This window comes from Bison bison, unplaced genomic scaffold, assembly GCF_000754665.1.
Source record: "Bison bison bison isolate TAMUID 2011002044 unplaced genomic scaffold, Bison_UMD1.0 scf7180017864260, whole genome shotgun sequence".
Classification (NCBI taxonomy): Eukaryota; Metazoa; Chordata; class Mammalia; order Artiodactyla; family Bovidae; genus Bison; species Bison bison.
In genome coordinates, this window is record NW_011494832.1 from 2892260 (window position 1) to 2915060 (window position 22801).

A 22801-nucleotide genomic window follows, 5' to 3' on the forward strand; every position below is an offset into this window, starting at 1 on the left:
GCCCTCTGTATTCTTCTTTGGAGAAATGTCTATTTAGTTCTTTGGCCCATTTTTTGATTGGGTCATTTATTTTTCTGGAGTTGAGCTGTAGGAGTTGCTTGTATATTTTTGAGATTAGTTGTTTGTCTGTTGTTTCATTTGCTATTATTTTCTCCCATTCTGAAGGCTGTCTTTTCACCTTGCTAATAGTTTCCTTTGATGTGTAGAAGCTTTCAAATTAGTCAGCTCTCTGCATCAGGTGGCCCAAGTATTGGAGTTTCAGCTTCAACATCAGTCCTTCCAATGAACACCCAGGACTGATCTCCTTTAGGATGGACTGGTTGGATCTCCTTGCAGTCGACTCTCAAGAGTCTTCTCCAAACATAAATTATTTTAAACATTTAAAAATGTTTCAAGGATACAGATATATACTAAAATAATTGTACTTAAGTTGTTAATATGGACAGAGGTTTTATATACAGATGATGGTTAATTTTATGTGTAAACTTGATTGGGTCACAGGGTACCCAGATATTTGGTCAAACATTATATGGGCTGCATCTGTGAGGATGTTTTGGGATGAGATTAACATTTAGACTCAGTAAAATATACTGTCATCCCTAATGTGAGTAGGCCTCATCCAATCAGTTGAAGACCTAAAACAGAAAGGCTGACCCCTGCCAACACCCAACCCCCCTACTGCTCCAAGTAAGGGAGACTCCTTATTCCTGCCTCACTGCCTTTGAATATCAGTTTTTTGTCCTGCCTTTAAATTCAGACTGAAATACCAACTCTTCTTGGGTCTCAGGTCTGTAGATCTTCAGACTGGAGCTATACATCGGCTTTCCTTGGTCTCTAGTTTTCCAATTTAATCTGCATGTATTGGGACCTATCAGCCTCTGTAAACACATGATTCAGTTCCTCATAATAAACATCTGCCTCTTTCTTTATCTCTCTCTCCCCCTTCCCCTCCCCACCTGACATATATATATATATGACATATATATATATATATATATATACGTCTCATATATCTTCTGTTGGTTCTGTTTCTCTGGTGAACCCAGACAAATATAAGGTTTCAAATAAATCAAGTACTACAGGGAAAGAAGACTTTTATCATTCATCCATTCAAAATGTTTCCTAAACAGTCTATACATTTGCAGGCATCATTCCAGGCAGTAAGGAAATAAACACAAATTAGATGCTGTCCTTATCCTTGATGAATTCCAGGTCTAATGCAAATGACATATTTGACAACCTTATCAGCAAACCATTGTTATAGTAAATGGAAATGAGAAAATATTTTGTTGTGATACTAAGAATCAAAAGGATCTGGATCTAATGCTCATATACCAACACTGGATAAAATAAATGAAACTTGAGATCTTGACATATATATGCTATTCTTTTAATTTATAACAAAATTATATAACACATACAGTTTAAAATACTTCATATTTCATTTCTGGGACCTTGAACTAGAAAAGTCACCTCAAACAGAGAAAATATAATTTTGAGTGCTCAAAAATATGCATATCACTATCAATGCCATTTTGCTGTTATTGTGCAATTGCCCAGTCATGTCTGACTCTTTGCAACACCATGGACTACAGCACTCCATGCCTCCCTGTCCCTCACCATATCCTGTAGTTTGCCCAAGTTCATGTCCATTGCATCAGTGATGCCATCCAGACATTTCATCCTCTGACGCCCTCTTCTCCTCTGCCTTCAGTTTTTTCCCAGCATCAAGGTCTTTTCCAATGAGTTGGCTGTTTGCATCAGGTGACCAAAGTATTGGAACTTCAGCATCAGTCCTTTCAGGTGATATTCAGAGTTGATTTCCTTTAAGATTGACTGGTTTGATCTCCTTGCTGTTGAAGGGGCTCTCAAGAGTCTTCTCCAGCATCACAGTTCAAAAGCATCAATTTCCCAGTATTCTGCCTTCTTTACAGTCCAGCTCTCAGAACCATACGTGACTACTGGAAAGACCATAGCCTTGACTATACGGACCTTTGTTGGCAAGATGATGTCTTTGCTTTTTAACATAGTGTCTAGATTTGTCATATCTTTACTGCCAAGAACTAACTGTCTTCTAATTTCAGATTGCAGTCACTATCCACAGTGATTTTAGAGCCCAATGCCATATGGAAAAATTTGAGTAATTTTATGTGACACAAGAAGGTAGTTTATTACAAACACAGTTTCAATGAGTAATTCCTAGTAAAACTAAGAGAAGAGTTTGGATTTTCAAGGTTTACTACAAGTATGGCCCAGAATATTACAGCAATCGTCAAAGATCTTGGTCTCAAAATAGCACCTCACAGAATCAGAAAATGAGGCAATTTTTCTTCTGTGATCTCCTAATTAAAACTAAAAATATACAGCAAATACAGGCAGCACTGTTGAAGACAGAGTTCCCACTATTATTGTTTGTATTTGACTTGTTAATAAAATAGAAATATTACCTTCAGTGCTTAATAGTGATATATTAACATTAAAAATTCTTTTATGATAAGTGTATCCTATATGATACATATTACAAAGAATCCAATTTAAAAAGTGGTTTGTATATTATTAAAGATGTATTCCCCTCCCCCCATACACACACTCCAAGTCAGAAGTACTAAGTAAAGAATAATATATACATGCAGGCCTGTTAAATACAGGCAACTATCAAATTCCCATCCCTGGCCTCCTTTTCATGCTCAGTGCTCTTCTAAAGGGGCTATAGCTCCTTGAAGGGCTAATCTTGAAGCTACCACTCAGTCCCTTAGTCATGACCCCATGGACTGTAAACTGCCAGGCTCCTCTGTCCTTGGAATTTTCCAGACAAGAATACTAGACTAGGTTGCCATTTCCTACTCCAGGGTATGCTCCCTGAAGGGATACAGCAATCATCACAGAAACATCACCACTCAACTCTCTAAACTGCAGCTCCGGCAATTTTGTGAACTCTAGATATATGTGACCAACAACCCCTGAACATTAGAAATGTGTCATCTGCCAGGTTCCTCAAACACATTATATTCCCAGGCGCTTATGTTTTTCTACTCACTGTTTCAATTGAAGCAACATGAAATAAGAAAATCTGTTTAAAAATAAAAATTAGGTTATTTTATAACTTTGAAAGTGAAGCAAAAGTTGCTTGGTCGTGTCTTACTCTTTAGTGACTCTATGCACTATACAGTCCATGGAATTCTCCAGGCCAGAATACTGGAGTGGGTAGCCTTTCCCTTTCCAGGGGATCTTCCCAACCCAGGGATCGAACCCAGGTCTCCTGCATTGTAGGCAGATTCTTTACCAGCTGAGCCACAAGGGAAACCCAAGAATACTGGAGTAAGGAGCCTATCCCTTCTCCAGAGGATCTTCCTGGCCCAGGAATCAAACCAGGGTCTCCTGAATTACAGGCAGATTCTTTATGAACTGAGCTATCAGGGAAGCCCCTTTTATAACTTTATTCTGTTAATTCAATATCTCGAACCCCAATGGCTAGCCTAAATTCTTTTAAGTAAATTATCAGTAATAAATATCTTGTGCATCCCTGGTGGCTCAGAGGTTAAAACGTCTGCCTGCAATGCAGGAGACCTGGGTTCAATCCCTGGGTCAGGAAGATCCCCTGGAGAAGGAAATGGCAACCCACTCCAGTATTCTTGCCTGGAGAATCCCATGGACGGAGGAGCCTAGTGGGCTATAGTCCACGGGGTCGCAAAGAGTTGCACACGACTGAGCGACTTCACTTGCACTTTATTCATGAAAAGTCAAAATATGCTGAAAGCAGCATGCCGCTTCTTTTACAATTGTCCAAGACAGCAATTCTCAATCTTTAGAACAGCACAAAGCCACTTCACTAGATTACATTTTAACCTCTGTAGTTAATGGCATCTTCATCTACTGTGAACACCCACCCCCAGCTCAGTCATCTTTGACTCCTGCCTCTCCTTCACCACTATCTCCCATTCAATTGGATATAAATTCTTATTCATCCTACTTCTATAATGAGCTAATTCATGTCCTTCCATTTCCATCACTGATAAGGAAAACTTAGGCCTTCCCCTTATTTTCCTCTCCTCTTGACATGTGAAAGTAAAGGTCAAAGTCACTCGGTCATGTCCGACTTTTTGTGACCCCATGGACCACACAGTCCATGGAATTCTCCGGGCCAGAATACTGAAGTGGGTAGCCTTTCTCTTCTCCAGGGGATCTTCCCAAACCAGGCATTGAATCCAGGTCTCCTGCATTGTAGGTGGGTTCTTTACCAGTTGAGCCACCAGGGAAGCTCAAGAATACTGGAGTGGGTAGCCTATCCCTTCTCCAGCAGATCTTCCTGACCTAGGAATTAAACTGGGGTCCCCGGCATTGCAGGCAGATTCTTTACCAGCTGAGCTACCCGGGAAGCCCCTCTCAACACATACCTCAAGCCAAATTTTCTCCCTGCCCTCACCCTTCGTAAAACAAAAACAAACAAAAAATTCCAACTACTTTGATTATGTGTTTCCCTTGTTCAGATGTCTTCAGTGCCTTTATTTACCTAGGGAATAATGTCCAAACTCCTTTGGTTGTCATTTAAGACTTTCCCTGATATGATTCTAAATTTCTGGAAAAATCCTCGGTTAATAACAAGTTTACTCAGCTACCGCTTTCACTAGCCTCACTGATCTGTATTTACTTCTCTGCATAGGAGTGTCATTTTCACCCTCTCCCACCTTTGTTCATGCTCTTCTCTCACTTTCTACACCTCCCCACTTCCCACTCATGCATTAGAGACTATTTAAAACATCCCATATACTGTGAAGTACCCCCACCACCACCACACACTCTCAGTGATCTTCCATCTCTTAAGTAATTATGTTTCCAACTAAGCAACACTAAAGTTTTAGAAAACATTTCCATATACGCATTGCCTTTTTTGATTCTAACATCATTCTGTAATATATATGGAGACTGATGCTCAGAGGAAGTTAATGGTCCCTTAAGGGCATGATAGCAACAAACCTGGGACTGGAATCCAATTACATCCTCTTACTCCAGGATCCAGACTTCTTATATTGTATTCCTCTGCTTCCTTTCTTTCCTGTGTGCTCTAAAAGCAGTATATTCATTTCTGTACCATTCCACTAAACTCAGCGTTTCCAAGTGAGCTTTGTACATGATTGTTTCGCCTTCTACTCTGTACCCTTAGAAGATAGGTTCTGACCATTATTATTTTAATGCCAGGACTTAGCTTAAGCATGACACAAAACAGAAGTATAATGAATAATTATTTATTCAATTAATCAATCAAAGGTACTTAATTTGATAGAATATCTTTATTGATGAAATAACATACATAAGTGACAAATACAAAAATTCAAGCTCATGTCTCTTCCATCTTAACATACACACAAACACTTCTCTCTCTCTTAAAATGCATGTCCTAGATATATAACTGTCCATCACCCTTCCTACTAACAGATTTCCTGAAGTAGTGGAATGCATGTGCTATTTCCATTTTCTTACTTTCTATTCACTCTTCAAACCTGTGACATCTAACTCTTCTGTACGACTCACTCCACTGAAAGGACATCAAGCAAAGTTGATCTCCTTTTTTGCCAAATGCAATGGAAATGTCACAGACATACATCATCTTTCTAAATGTTTTTGTTGTATTCAAACATTTTGTTGTGATCACTCACTCTGTGTTAAGACTTCTCTGTTAAGAGTCTTAGTTTCCTTCCTGGTATCCCCTGACTACTCAAACATAAATGTCACAGTGTTTCTTTGTTCTTTTTTGCCTTTATAGTCTCTCATTGGATAATTCCATATTCACTAAATTACAAATTCAGCCCCACTGACTCTTCTGAATTTAAGAATTGGGATATTCAGATGTCTACCACCTGAATTCTTCCTGGGCATCTCACATTAAATATATCCCAATTGTAATTACCTTATCCCCTAATCTACTCCTTGTCACCAGTCTCTATAATGTTTGGCACCACGATGCTTTTGAACTGTGGTGTTGGAGAAGACTCTTGAGAGTCCCTTGGACTGCAAGGAGATCCAACCAGTCCATTCTGAAGGAGATCAGCCCTGGGATTTCTTTGGAAGGAATGATGCTAAAGCTGAAACTCCAGTACTTTGGCCACCTCGTGTGAAGAGTTGACTCATTGGAAAAGACTCTGATACTGGGAGGGATTGGGGGCAGGAGGAGAAGGGGACGACAGAGGATGAGATGGGGGGAGGGCGTCTCTGACTCGATGGATGTGAGTCTGAGTGAACTCTGGGAGTTGGTGATGGACGGGGAGGCCTGGCATGCTGCAATTCATGGGGTCGCAAAGAGTCTGACACGACTGAGCGACTGAACTGAACTGACTGAACAGAAACCAGAAAGTCAGCAAGATGCCTTCCTCTTCATCCCCATATAATCACGTGTACTCACAATTTTACCAATCACATTTTTTCTAGACTCAGTCCACTCTTTCCCATTCCTACCCTAATTATTATCGTTCAAGACTTTAAACCCTCTCCTGTGGGTAAATCTATAGCCTCCTTAATGGTCTTCCTGCCTCTATCTTCAACCTCTTTCAATCAAGTTTCTTCATTACCTTACATGTGCTCCATGAAATGTTGCCTACAGTGATATCCTCACTGGGAAAATAATGCACACATATGACCTTGTCAGTTCTGTTCTTAACACAGAAAGGCAAGCTAGAATAGTAGTTAAGTGCACTTCCTAGGTTAAATCGTGGTTCTGTTAATTGTTCTGTGGCTTTGGGCAAGTTTCTTCATCTCTGGGGTCATTTTCTTATCTGCCAAGTGGTACCTACCTTGTGGAGGTTAAATCAATTAACATTTACTTAAAGTATTTAGAATGCTACCTGACATATAATAAACGATACATATGTTTGCCATTAATGACAATATTAATAATACTATTCACAGTAATACCCAGTGTCTCACCATTCAGTTCTTAATGATAGATTAGCCCATATCTAATCCATCTAGCTCATTTATTACTACTGCCTGTATTAAAGTTGATACTTTAGTACTTAGATAGTCTTGTTTAAAACTCTCCTAGAAACCCTTAATATCAATGATGCACTGCCTTTTTCTCTAGAAGAATCCTCCTACTCTCCTCAAGTGATTCCCCTACTCAAGTAGTCCCTTTTCCATGAACTGTTGTTTGGAAACTCAGGAGAGACCAAATACCCTTCTCCCAGGCATAGGTCTTCTGAAATATTTATTGCATTCAAAATTATTTTTATAGTAGTTGTTAAATAAAACTGAACATTAATATACAGTATATATGATAACTATAATAATATCAAACAATACAGATGTGACATACACACATACATATTATATATATAATATTGAATCTATACTATACTTCAGGCCTTAGGCTAAGCATCCTATAGATATTACAACATTTATTCCTTATAACATTTGTGCAAAGTAAGTTTGTAATGTTACCTATTTTTACAAAGGATGGAACTGATACAGAGATGTAAAATAATTTGTTCAATTCACAACTAGCATGAAGAATAAAGCTGTGAGTGGAAACCACACTTGTCTGTCTCCAAAGCTCTGTGCTCTTAATTATATACTACACTATGAAATTTCTGGCACAGGATCAAGAGTTACACACCTTACTATAGCCACTGTCTAGCACAGTGCCTAGAACATAGCACAACATTAAAACATATACAGAGTTTATGCAACTATTTGAACTGTAATCAATGTTGTATAATACTAAGGACTCCTATATTTCTTCTCTATGTTTACTCCATATTTCTTCATTTTATTCCATATTTCTTCTCCAAAATGTTTTTCCTTACCTTTTATTCTGATTACATAATGGATGCTATCTTTAAAAGACAAAAGAACCTTCTTAATGATTTTTAGCTTAGGCCACATACATGTACCATAGGACGAACTACTTGAGAACATACACAGATGCTGTCTTAATGAAGTCATATTCATCTTTTTGTCACCAGTCTCTAGTTCAATGCCAGATAGAGAATAGGTTACCAATAAATGTTCTCTAAATAATAACTTACTTTTGCATTCCAGTCCCCTATAATGAAAAAAACATCTGTCTTGGGTGTTAGAAGCTCTTGTAGGTCTTCATAAATCTGTTCAACTTCATCTTCTTCAGCATTATTGATTAGGGAATAGACTTGGATTACTTTGATACTGAATGGTTTGTCTTGGAAATGAACAGACATCATTCAATCATTTTTGAAACTGCACCCAAGTACTGCATTTTGGAATCTTTTGTTGGCTATGAGGGCCACTCAATTTCTTCTAAGAGATTCTTGCCCACAGTAGTAGATATAAGGTCATCTGAGTTAAATTCACCCATTCCAGTCCATTTTAGTTCACTGATTCCTAAAATGTCGATGTTCACTCTTGCCATCTCCTGTTTGACCACTTACAATTTACCTTGATTCATGGACCTAACCAGGTTCCTATGCAATGTTGTTCTTTACAGCATCAGACTTTACTTCCATCACCAGTCACATCCACAACTGGCTGTTGTTTTTTGCTTTGGCTATGTCTCTTCATTCTTTCTGGAGTTGTTTCTTCACTGTTCTCCAGTAGTATATTGGGCACCTACCAACCTGGAGAGTTCATCTTTCAGTGTCCTATCTTTTTGCCTTTTTATACTTTTCATGGGGTTCTCAAGGCAAGAATACTGAAGTGGTGTGCCATTCCCTTATCCAGTGGACCACATTTTCTCAGAACTTTCCACCATGACCCATCCATCTTGGGTGGCCCTACACAGCATGTCTCATGGTTTCATTGAACTAGACAAGGCTGTGGTCCATGTGATCAGCAAAAACAAGACCAGGAGTTGACTATGGCTCAGATTATGAACTCCTTATTCCAAATACATACTTAAACTGAAGAAACTAGGGAAAACCACTAGATCATTCAGGTATGACCTAAATCAAATCTCTTATGATTATACAGTGGAAGTGACAAGTAGATTCAAGAGATTAGATCTGATAGACAGATTGCCTGAAGAATTATGGACAGAAGTTTGTGACATTGTATAGGAGGCACTGATCAAGACCATCCCCAAGAAAAAGAAATGCAAAAAAAGGCAAAATGGTTGTCTAAGGAGGCCTTAAAAATAGCTGAGAAAAGAACAAAAGCTAAAGGCAAGAGAAAAGGAAAGATATACCCATCTGAATGCAGAGTTCCAAAGAATAGCAAAGAGAGATAACAAAGCCTTCCTCAGTGATCAGTGCAAAGAAACAGAGGAAAATGATAGAATGGGAAAGACTAGAGATCTCTTCAAGACAATTAGAGATACCAAGGGAACAGGACAGAAATGGTATGGATCTAACAGAAGCAGAAGATATTAAGAGGTGGCAAGAATATACAGAAAATCTATACAAAGAAAATCTTCATGACCCAGATAACCATGATGGTGTGATCACTCACCTAGAGCCAGACATCCTGGAATGCAGAGTCCAGTGGGCCTTAGGAAGCATCACTATGAACAAAGCTAGTGGAGGTGATGGAATTCCAGTTGAGCTATTTCAAATCCTAAAAGATGATTCTGTGAAGGTGCTGCACTCAATATGCCAGCACATTTGGAAAACTCAGCAGTGGCCACAGGACTGCAAAAGGTCAGTTTTCATTCCAATCCCAAACAAAGTCAACACCAAAGAATACTCAAATTACCATGCAATTGCACTCATCTCACATGCTAGCAAAGTAATGTTCAAAATCCTCCAAGCCAGGCTTCAACCTTACATGAGCCTTGAACATCCAGATGTTCAAGCTGGATTTATACAAGGCAGAAGAACCAGAGATCAAATTGTGAAAAAGCAAGAGAGTTCCAGAAAAACATCTATTTCTGCTTTACTGACTATGCCAAAGCCTTTGACTGTGTGGATCACAACAAACTGTGGAAAATTCTTAAAAAACTGGGACTACCACAGCACCTGCCTCCTGAGAAATCTGTATGCAGGTCAAGAAGCAACAGTTAGAACTGTAACCACAGACTGGTTCCAAAGAGGAAAAGGAGTACATCAAGGCTGTATATAGTCACCCTGCTTATTTAACTTATACGCAGGGTACATCATGAGAAATTCTGGGCTGGATGAAGCACAAGCTGGAATCAAGATTGCCAGGAGAAATATCAATAACCTCAGGTAGGCAGATGATACCACGCTTATGGCAGAAAGCGAAGAGGAACTAAAGAGCCTCTTGATGAAAGTGAAAGAAGAGAGTGAAAAAGTTGGCTTAAAGCTCAACATTCAGAAAACGAAGATCATGGCATCTGGTCCCATCACTTCATGGCAAATAGATTGGGAAACAATGGAAACAGTGACAGACTTTATTTTGGGGGGCCCCAAAATCACTGCAGATAGTGACTGCAGCCATGAAAATTAAAAGACACTTGCTCTTTGGAAGAAAAGTTATGACTAACCTAGACAGCATATTCAAAAGCAGAGACATTACTTTGTCAACCAAGGTTCATCTAATCAAGGCTATGGTTTTTCCAGTGGTCATGTAGGGATTGAGAGTTGGACTATAAAGAAAGCTGAATGCCGAAGAATTGATGGTTTTGAACTGTGATATTGGAGAAGACTCTTGAGAGTCCCGTGGACTGCAAGGAGATCCAACCAGTCCATTGTAAAGGAGATTAGTCCTGGGTGTTCATTGGAAGGACTGATGTTGAAGTTGAAACTCCAATACTCTGTCCACCTGATACGAAGAACTGACTCTTTGGAAAAGACTCTGATGCTGGGAAAGATTGAAGGCAGGAGGAGAAGAGGATGACAGAGGATGAGGTGGTTGGATGGCATCACTGACTGGATGGACATGAGTTTGAGTAAGCTCCGGGAGTTGGGGATGGACAGGGAAGCCTGGCATGCCGCATACTCTTGCCTGGAAAATCCCATGGACCGAGGAGCCTGGTAGGCTGCAGTCCATGGGGTCGCTAAGAGTTGGACACGACTGAACGACTTCACTTTCACTTTTCACTTTCATGCATTGGAGAAGGAAATGGCAACCCACTCCAGTGTTCTTGCCTGGAGAATCCCAGGGACGGGGGAGCCTGGTAGGCTGTCGTCTATGGGGTCACACAGAGTCAGACACAACTGAAGCGACTTAGCAGCAGCAGCAGCAGTGCAAGCTAGATTTGTCACACATGGAATAATGTTATGTAACTCTTTCACTAAAATCAGACTGTCCTCTTACATGTATAAATGCCATTCCAGGACTATCAATTTAAAAATTGGCACTGACAGACTTCCCCAGCAGTCAGTGGTTGAGACTCCTCACTTCCACTGTAACAGGTTTGATTCCTGGTTAGGGAACTAGGATCCCACATGCTGCATGGCCTGGCCAAAAAATAACTTTTAAAAACTGGCATTGAACTTTGCTGTTTGAAAAATGTGTGTGTGTGTGCGTGTGTGTGTGTGTGTGTGCATTCATACACATGTGTGGGTGTGTTTCATGTACGCAAAGAAGCAGAACTGACAAATTTGCTATTCACTACAGTGACTCTCCCACAATGAACTGAAGAAAAGGAAAGCAAAGGTACTTCCAACCAAAGAGGAAAATGAGATGATATTAGAGATAATGTTTCAGAAGAAATACTAAGAGGGAAGATTTTAGATGGGTAAGAGCATCTTTGATAACATTCCTGTTCTTCCAGAGAGGAACTGACTTCTTTCTATCTACTTAGACCTCAGTCCTAATAAAATGGTCATCCACTAAGTACATGAGTTGCCAAGAGGCAAGATTACATTTATTCATGATCAGGGTGGTTTTGGAAATAAGCCACAATTTTTGTGACCCTTTGAGTCTTGTTACTTATTTAATAGAATACTTTTTTCATGTAAGGTCCTGTAAATCTGAGGTGCACAGAACATGTTACTTTGATACATTTATATGTTTGTAATATGTTGCCAACGTAATGATATTTATCACATTATATAATAAAAGATTACTGTCTCTATTAATGCTTGTTATTTTTTTGAATAAAGTGTGTAGTAAAGAGTTGCTTTAACATCCTTATAGCACAGACTGCAAAGAAAGACAAAGTGGTTTCAACTGTGGGCTGATCAGAATGCTTCACAGATGCAAAATTGGACATTTCATATCTCTGAAACTTGCTTATGCTTGCAATCCAGCTACTCAGATTTTGACAAGTTTAGAGTATGTGCTAGATAAATTTGTGGATTTCTACAGCACTCATTACCCTTGTATTAATATATATTCCAGCTAAGTATGTACCTTCTTGTGCACAGTGATACAAAATACTAGGATAAGCACCACTGCTCACACATAAAATGAAAAATAAGTATTAAAATACATATATAATTGGTTTTTGCACATAACATTTTCACTTAGACATTCTCTATGATCTATTAAGTGACAATGTAAAGTGCAAACAGCCTCTATGCTACCTTTAATCCATGAGAATATAAATAAGTCATTGCAACAAGTGAAAGAGGAGAGTGAAAAAGTTGGCTTAAAGTTCAACATTCAGAAAACGAAGATCATGGCATCTTGTCCCATCACTTCATGGGAAATAGATGGGGAAACAGTGGAAACAGTGTCAGACTTTATTTTTGGGGGCTCCAAAATCACTGCAGATGGTGACTGCAGCCATGAAATTAAAAGACGCTTACTCCTTGGAAGGAAAGTTATGACCAACCTAGATAGCATATTCAAAAGCAGAGACATTACTTTGCCAACAAAGGTCCATCTAGTCAAGGCTATGGTTTTTCCAGTAGTCATGTATGGAGGTGAGAGTTAGACTGTGAAGAAAGCTGAGCACCGAAGAATTGATGCTTTTGAACTGTGGTGTCAGAGAAGACTCTTGAGAGTCCCATGGATTGCAGGGAGATCCAACCAGTCCATTCTGAAGGAGATCAGCCCTGGGATTTCTTTGGAAGGAATGATGAAACTCCAGTACTTTGGCCACCTCATGCAAAGAGTTGACTCATTGGAAAAGACTCTGATGCTGAGAGGGATTGGGGGCAGGAGGAAAAGGGGATGACAGAGGATGAACTGGCTGGATGGCATCACTGACTCGATGGACATGAGTTGGTGATGGACAGGGAGGCCTGGCGTGCTGCGATTCATGAGGTTGCAAAGAGTCGGACACGACTGAGCGACTGAACTGAACTGAACTGAACATCTGGGAAGCTCGTGTGTATTTTCCGTGGGGGGTGGCTGGGACTATGCCGAGTCTTTGTAGCTGTGAAGGCTTTCTTTAGTTGCAGTGAGTGGGCTTTTCAATGCAGTGGCTTCTCTTGCTGTGGAGCACAGGCTCTAGGGCCATGGGCTTTAGTAGTTAAAGCTCCCAGGCTCTAGAGCACAGGCTCAGCAGTCGTGGCATACAGGCTTAGCTGCTCCACAGCATGTGGGATCTACCTGCACCAGGGGTTGAACCTGTGTCTCCTGCATTGGCACGTGGATTCTTTATGCCTAAGCCACCAGGGAAGCCCAAGAGCTCATGTTTTGAGAAATGTTTTAAAACACAATGTAATGTGAAAATAGATAAATAAAATATACATTCTTTATTAAACAGATTTGCTTCTTCCCATTTCATTTCACAGTAAATCAATAAAACCCATGGCTGATTCCACTTGTTTTACTTAGTATGAACAGAATGCTAGATATTTAATTTATATTCACTCAAAACTTTGATATAGTTCCATGTATTTTGGCATCTAGTATTACTGCTAAAAGTCTAGAAAGCTTATTATCTTAGCGATTAAAAAAAAAAAAACTGAATGAGGCTTGAAACATCTGATCCAATTCTGAGAACATAAAGAATACTATATTGTAAAAAAAAAAAAAAAATAGGAATTACCGTGTGATACAGTATTATTAACTAAAGTACAGATTTTGTTCAAATTTCACAAAATTTTATGCTAGTGGCCATTATTTGTTTTCATACCTTATTTTCAAGATTCCACATTGTACTTAGTTGCATTAAGCAGCTTCACCTGCATGCAACAAATTCTGTTAAATTCTCTTTTCACTTTTATTGTCACAAATATTTTCTAATTTTCCTTGTTAAGGCTTGTTAGATATTCCTATCATTTAAAAGTGGATGTTTAATTTCCAAATGCATGCGATTTGTAAAGTATCCTCGATATTAATTTCTCATTCTGATATAATTTCTCATTTAAATACTTTCTTCTCTGCTTCCCATCTGTGCTTTTTTTAGCCTTCTAACTTTATTGAGGCTTTCAATGGCTAGTCAAAGATTTCTTTTGATAAATGTCACATTGCACTTGAAAATATGTAGATTATTTTCAAATGTCTTTTGATATTGATTTCTAACATAATTCCACAGTGATAAGAGAACAAACTGTATGGTTGCAATACCTTTAGACCATGAAATTTTTGCACCTTGTTTTATGTCCCTGAATATGTTCCAATGTCTCCAAGTTTATAGTCTATGGGAACCTGAATAGAATTTGTATCTCACTGTTGTATGAAAATTGTATAAATCTTAATTATATTGTATTGGTTCATGACGATTTTTAGTTTTACTATACCCTTCTACTTTTCCATATATTCATTCTATTAATTTTTGAGAGTTTAATATTGAAATTACAAACAAAATATCTTAATTTATCTACTTAAAAGATAATTGTAATATATAGCAGAACTATGAGACTTCCCTGGTGGCACAGCAGTAAAGAATTCGCCGAAAAATCAGGAGTCACAGGAGATGTTGGTTCGATCCCTGGGTCAGGAAGATCCCCTGGAGGAGGCCGTGGCAACCTACTCCAGTATTCTTGCCTGGAGAATCCCATGGACAGAGGAGCATGGTTGACTATAGTCCATGGGGTCACAAAAAGTCAGACCTGACTGAAGAGACTTGGCACACATACACGCATAGAGGAACTATATGTAACTTTCCAATTTCCAAGTCTCCTGTAAATGTGTTATCATACTTTCATAATTTGAAAAATAAAAAAAAGAGAAAAAAGTAAAACCCATGGCTATTTATAGAAAAATCTCTGATTTCATATGCATGAGTTTCACTAAACTCAGTTAAAAGGTTCAAATAATTATTCCATAAATTTTATCATCAGAGAAATCAATATCTTCAAAATATCTTTTACTTCACACTATAAAGATTTAATCTTTCTTCTGTCACATATTCATTTGCAGCCATTATTGAATACATGACAACTGCCATGATTTTAAAAGTGAAAAAACACGTTTAGGTAAACCAAAATAACTGAAAATAACACAAAGACTGACATGGATTCATGTAACAATTACAGGGAAAAATGTTTCCTAAGGTAAAACAAGCCATAAAATTATGTTAAGTTGAACAAAATCTAATCACTCACTTAAAATATGCATTCATCATCCTCCTTTATCTTTGAAAATAGATGCACTGGACGTATCTGAGTTAATATTCAATCAGTTGTCAAAAAAAGGAAATGTTTTTCCTGTTACTTCTAGACTATCCAAAGCAGACAATATTGTTTATTAAATTTAAAACAAATTTCTAAAGCTTAAGTTAAAGTTTTTGATTAATATTTTTTAAAATTAATTAAAAAATTAATTTCCAGAGTCTTTTTTAATGGAGTTTGTAACATATCAATGAAATGTAATAACAGAAGCAATTATCAACTTCCTATAAGAATATGACCATTTTGAGTTTTAAGCAGATCATATCCCTATGCAAGCCTATGTAAAATCAGTAATTATGAAACCATTACTAACTTATCTATACAACAGAAATTATAATTTACTTTTATTAGAGAAATATTGTATCCGTCCTTCCTGTAAACAAAAGAGAGGGAGCTGGGACTGGAATGGGATAATCAATCACAATACTAAGAAAGTTGCAAGACCCTATTCCATGCTTTTCATAATAATCAGACTGTTGTTTAGAAATACTTTTAAAAATTAATGTTGGACACTGGACCAGCAAGGTAAATGTTCTTACTGAATTCTAAGATGGGATTAAGTCAGCTTAAACGCTAAAATCACTTATTTTAGCTGATGGTAGATATACTATTGGTTGCTTCATCTTGAAACTGTTAATATAAAGAATCATTCGTATTGAGCTGCTGACATGCTCACAAATGCAAAGTAAACTTTTAGCTGACTTTTGATGTATTTTTCTTTATTTTACATGGTTGACTATGAACACATAGGAAATAATTCTGGGTTTTTTTTTTCTTTTTTTTTTGCTCTTCTTTATGAGGTTGTGATTTCTAGCTAAGAAATAAAAGTTCTGCCTTAAAACATGATACTTGTATTTAACTCTAGTCACATGTAAGAAGTATAAACTAAATTCCTAAGCTTAAATTAGTGAATTCTACTAGGATTTCTATGCTTGTCAAGCCTAGAGTAAATGATTCCATAAGATATGGGGACAAAGGGAATAAATTATTGAGTGAAAATAAACTATGGCTAGAGTATAAAATAAATATAAAACATCTTTACACATAAAGGTGGCATCAGTGAGAGTTATTTTTAAAAGATGAAAATATATTCCATTCCATTTAATGGCAATACTCTTCACATTAATGCTTTTCAAAGATTTACTTCACTCTATGCTGCTGCTGCTGCTGCTAAGTCACTTCAGTCGTGTCCGACTCTGTGCGACCCCAGAGACGACAGCCCACCAAACTTCCTCGCCCCCTGGGATTCTCCAGGCAAGAACACTGGAGTGGGTTGCCATTTCCTTCTCCAATGCATGAAAGTGAAAAGTGAAAGTGAAGTCATTCAGTCATGCCCGACTCTTAGTGACCCCATGGACTGCAGCCTACCAGGCTCCTCTGTCCATGGATTTTCCAGGCAAGAGTACTGGAGTGGGGTGCCATTGCCTTCTCCGACTTCACTCTATAGAAAAACTTTAAGACTACTACTTGCAAATTACTCATACTACTTATTAGTCAATCATTTTCTATTTCTCAGTTAGTCTTCAATTAAGTGTAAAATCCTATGAAAGTTAAAAACATTTCATGTCACTAGTTCAAAATGACCAACATGTTTGGAAAGACATTTATGAACACTTACATAATGCTTATTATCTGCCAGACACTACATCATTTAAATACATACCTCATTTAATATTCTCAAGATACTATTACTACCCTGGGCTAGATAACTTGTTTATATTGCCAATACCAAGTGGCATACTCGGGATTCAAACCCAGACAATCTATTTGGGAGACTACATTTAAAGGCTACTCTATCACAGTTCTTCAGAGAAATGATTCATCCAGGGACTGCTATGCATTTGAAAGCCATTGTTTAAACTACAAGCAGTCAGGGTTGTTCAATGTGAAAACTTTTTGCTCACTATGAGAGTGAATGTGTGGATTTCAAGCAGCTAAAAAGTGAGCATAAGAAATATGGGAAAAGATTGCACCATATAAATGTTAAGTATAGAAATGTGCTTAGTGCTTGTCGCTTTGCACAGTTGTGTCTGACTCTCTGCGGCCCTATGGACTGTAGCCCACCAGGCTCCTCTGTCTACACGGAATTTTTCCAGGCAAGAATACTGGAGTGGGTTGCCATGCCCTCCTCCAGGGGATCTTCCCTACCCAGGGACTGAAGGGAGTCTCTGAGTCTCTCTTGTCTCCTGCATTAGCAGGCGGATTCTTTACCACTAGCACCACCTGGGAAGCCCTTAAGAGTAGAAAAGGTGGCACTTAAATACATTAGCTGTAGTTTCACCTCAAAAGTAATCAAACATGACAAAAAAGCACACGGTCATATTTAACGTTCAACATCATACTATCTAAATTTTGTACATTAAAAAATATATTGAAAACTATAGTAGTATCCCCATAAATTATGCCCAAAGATAACTCATTCACCTTGTCCTAAAATTTAAAGATACTTTATCCTAAAATAATTAACTGATCAAATTGCTTAAATAATTCAATAAATTCACATACTTAGTTTTCTATGGAGGAAAATGAATCTTGGAGAAAATTTGACACAATTTGTTTTCAGCTTTTCAAATAAAGGAAGCACAGAGGTTTAACTCTATGATACTAGCTTGAAGTCAGTCAAAAAGAAGCATGACTCTTAATAATTGTGGATCTACTTTCCTTTGAAGGTGTCTCTGAAAGGAGCAATAGGAGAAAGAGCAATGTACATCTTCTCTAGAACTGAATTTCAAAGGCTTTATTTGGCCCTTCTTCTACATAGGAAAATTTAGAAAACTTTTTGCCTTTTATTTTCCATTGTGAGATCCTAAAGGGGAAAATAAGTTCAGGCTATGCAGGTCCCCATGTGGTTTTAGATGCAGTAGCAAGGAATGTAGGACACAAAGGTCTATATAATTGCCTGCAGTGAACATTAGTGCAAATTTTAAAAGAAAAAAAAGAAAAACCTTTAGCACTTCAGTACAGATCTCAAAATCACTCAAGAAACTTCCTTCAACTGCATCCACTGCATTAATGAGATCACAGAAGAGAACAATCAGTTTAGAATTAAATGTTTTGGTGATAAAAATGTATTATTATAATCTAAAAAGCCATAATTTATAAAAAATAATAGGATATGAAAATAAATGGTATTTTTCATATATGACTCATCACTGTGTGAATTAAAAGCAGTTTAAATTTAAAAAGGAATATCTTGAATTTAAATGGTTTTCAAAAATGGCTTAAAAAACATTTAAATTTTTGTAGAAAAATTACATCTATTTGTTTATTGCGTCTTAAAATTCTGGTAGTTTACCTTCTTTTAAAATTATGATAATTTCATCTTAAAACAACTGTAAAGGAAAACTGGCCAAACATGTAAATAAAAATTGATTAAAAAATGCAATTTTATATGGTGCATTTTTTAATAAACACTCTTGTTATGCAAATTTCTCCTTTTCTTTGCAAAATCTGCCTTAGTTTACCTGATTATGTATGTAGTTTCTATATAATATGCAGTGTTGAATATTCAAAAATCAGCTATTAATATTTTAAATAACAACTGCTAAACAAACCATGTTTAAGTTTTTCAATTATGCTAGTTTATTGGATCTCTAGAAATAAAACTACAGAGCCAAGAATTTCTATGTATTTTTCCCGCCCGTGAAATCGGTAATGAAACCCAAGACACATGACACTATATCTAAAGTTCTGAAAATTTCACTTTACTTACATTGATAAAGTAAACCTATCTATTATTTGACAAGGGAAAGAAATATTTCGTCGTGGGAATAGCATATGAATCACCACACATGGAAGAATATAAAAGAGGATTATATTTTCCACAAAAGCTAAAAGAAGCAATTATTTTTGTTTCTTGGTCAATAGAGATTCAGAAGGTGAATCAGGTTCCTGTGGGGGTTCTGTGAATATCATTATAAGCATCAATCATCAATGACCCAGTGAAGTCCAGAACTAAAGGTTAGTACAGAATGAAAAGAAATTTTCTCTAAATATATCACATTCAGTCATACTTGACTCTTTGCGACCCCACAAACTATACAGTCCATGGAATTCTCCAGGCCAAAATACTGGAGTGGGTAGCCTTTTCCTTCTCCAGGAGATCTTCCCAACTCAGGGATCAAACCCAGGTCTCCCGCATTGCAGGCGGATTCCTTACCAGTTGAGCCACCAGGGAAGCCCAAGGATACTGGAGTGGGTAGCCTACCCCTTCTCCAGTGGATCTTCCCCACCCAGGAATTGAAGGGTCTCCTGCATTGCAGGTGGGTTCTTTACCAATTGAGCTACCAGAGAACCCCAAATATATCACATTATATGTCTATACTCCATGAGTTCTAAAAACTATAATCTTCTAAATAAAACTTAACATAGACGTTGAATATCTGAGACTGTCTTGGATCAATTCATGGAAGGGTTTACATGAGATCTAGTCCAGGTACCCATCTTACATAGGAATCCATGGCATGCGGTCACTGGCCTCTATAAACAATCACAATTATGGGAGCTAATGAGTTCACAGTATAGTTCACAAATTTTTTTAAAGCTCTGTTAAAATCATCTGAATATAAGTAAAATGCTTCATCCTTTAAAAATTTCCACAGATTTGTCTTATTTTTGCCCTAAAGCATAATCACAGGATAGTACTTAATGATAGCTTTCATGCCTTCATTTTTCCAAGTAAAAGTCTTTCCACTGGATTTTATAGAATAGATTGACAATACCCCCAAAATCTCCCTTTCTTTCTTTCCTAGCTGCTGAAGCAACAGCCTGTGAAGGTCCATCTCAAAATAGTGTGCTCAGAATGAGTACATTAAAATGTGGTCATAATTACAAACTACAGTAGGATAAACACTTCACTCATTAGGCTACAATCATTAGTCCAATTTATTAATAACAATATCTTAAAGTTGGCAGCCATTTTCCACTACAAATACCCACCATGTCAACAAAACTATTGTCATTAATTGTGACATAGACTTCTGGATTCAAAACCAGAACTTCACATTTATACCCATTACTATAAAATAGTATCATGACATCAAATATGCTAACATTAATGCCTATATTCGAACCTCTGGTATGTCATCTTGGAAAACAGTAAGATACTCTATTTGCCTTCCTACCAAACACATTCTTCAGGTTCATACCATATTTAACTCTGTAGCCCGACAAAGAAGTCAATGTTCACATTAGCCTATCTCAAGTCATCAGTCACTAACACTCAAGAATCCCCAACTAAAACTCTTTTGTATGGCAATTTACATTTAAGAAATTTTGCCTGAGGTTTCATTTTTCACTGACTTTTAAAACTGGTTTATAGACAAGAATATCTCCCTAAGAGTGTTTCATACCTCCCCAAGAGTGTTTCTTGATAGTAGAGCATGCAGTGAGAATAAGTGATTGTTCAAAATGCAGGCAATGACATGCTCAATTCCATCTTTGAATCCGAACAATGTGTCACCAACAACCAATCTTTCGATTTGTGACACATATACATACATGTCACACAGGACTGTGAATGTGAGCTACAAAATGTATGCAATCCCTTGTGGAAAATGAAGATACACTATTTTATTCCAGCTAAAGTTGTCCTCTTTCCAAGAAACTTTTATCTCTCTTCCCTACTTCAGGACCAGCATTTTCCTTCAGGCAAAGACAGTTGCGAGAATTCTGCAAGATCCCATCACAGCCTTCAGCGGAGGCTCATCTAAACCAGGTCGGAGCTGACCGGATCCTCAGTCGAAACCAGAAGGCTTTTTCACCCAGTTCCTCCTTAGAAACACGCCCCCCGCCCCCCTCTGCCCAAATCCGAAGCCAGAGGGGAGTCCGACCACAGAGAACTTCCACTCGTGAAGACAACCCCATAGTAAAGAACATTCCGGTAACCACGTCTCTCCTCCGACCTCCAACTCTAGAACCCGCAGCTAGCGCCGCGCCTGCCTCGCAAGCCGCCTCCCGCGGGCCGGCTCGGGGTGAGCTCCCGAGTTAGTCAGTGCGCACGTGACGCGCGGTGCCCACATGACACGACCATGGGCGGGGGAGGGGGACAGAGGAGCGAGGCAGGGAAAAAGTTAAGGCAGACCCGTCAAAGCGCCCGAAGCAAACTGTCCCTTCCCTTCTTTGTTAATTAGTGGCTCAGGGATCCTCAAGGTGTCTTCAGTACAGCTACCGAAACGGAGGGCGCCGGTCTCCGTTTGCCCCGTCACCCTCTACTCCTCCCCGCCCTGCTGGTGATGCCGCTGCACCCTCAAGTTGCTCCTTCCTCTCTTTCCTGCCCCCTTCTTCATTTCTGCCTTCTTTCCTTCCCTAAAAGCTCTTCATCCATTGCGGGCCATGCAGCTGACGCACATTCAATTGCCCCGGGAGCTCGTCGGCACCGCCGAGGTCAGACAAGGCCGAACACCTACCAAACGGGAGGGGGTAACTGCGCAAACAAAGTTGCACGCTGCACCGCAACCCGCCCCTCCCTCCCACTGAGCCCCCCATTCTGAGCCCCGGCAAAGCTCACTTGCTCTGCCGGTTCTCGCTCGACCTCACCCCACTGTCGCGCAACACACCCCCTTCCACACGCGAGCCCACCCTTCCATGATGCCCCGGCGCCTGGAGCGGTCCAGCCTCCTGGTAAAGCACCGAGCCAGCCGCTGCGCTTACCTTGCTTGACACACTTGAGCCGGAGGGGGTCCTTGCAGTGTTTGATCACGGCCAGCACGTCCCTGATGGTGAGCCCCGCCACGGGGGTCTCGTTCACTTCCAACAGCAGTTCCTCTGACACCAACTTGCTTCCGCTCTCATAGGCCACCTTGCCTGGCTTCACCTCTCCCAGGTAGGGGAACTGTCCATTCTCGGCGCCCCCCTTCAGTTCAAAACCCAGCTGACCCTCTGGGTTCCTGCCAATGACACTCTCATGGACTTTGCTAGTCCAGTGGCTTTTCTTTTTCAAGCTTTTGGACATGGCAGTGGGGTGAGTCGCCTCAGCTCCTGAGGGATTCCTTTGGGGTAAGGGAGTTGGTGCTGAGAGAATGAGGCTGGAGGAGCCAGGGGGCCAAGAGGTGAGAAGAGCAGACTTTGCCTTCCTCCCCTCTCTGTTCGGTGCTTTCCCTCTTCTTTGGATGGAGTGTGGTCGAGGAAGGGGGAGGATGACAGGGACGGCTGGGCAGAGGTAGGAGAGCTTGGGTGAGGTTGTGCTGTCCCTTGAATGACACTCAAGGCTGTGGCCCCGCAGCAGAGGAGAGCTGTGGTGGTGGTGGCGGCGGCGGCGGCGGCAGCGACAGCCTGAGCGAGCAGTAGCCGAGCTGGTGAGCGGGTGGAGTGGGGGTGGGGAAGGAGAGTAGGGATGCCGGGGGCCACTCCTGCGTGGTGCGAGTGGGAGCGCGCGCGCGCCTGAGTGTGTGTTGTTAGCTGATATCCATGGTAGCTGCAGTGGCAGT

At 39.3% G+C, this 22801-nt stretch overlaps 1 protein-coding gene across 1 annotated transcript in view; it reads right to left on the reverse strand.

Annotated features, from left to right (window-relative positions):
* Positions 1-22326, reverse strand: part of MAGI2 (membrane associated guanylate kinase, WW and PDZ domain containing 2) — a 1467824-nt gene extending 1445498 nt beyond the window's left edge. Inside the window, 1 exon segment of the mRNA XM_010848097.1 lies at positions 22026-22326. Within this exon segment, the coding sequence (XP_010846399.1) occupies positions 22026-22326 (301 nt within the window).
* Between the last annotated feature and the right edge of the window lie 475 nt (positions 22327-22801).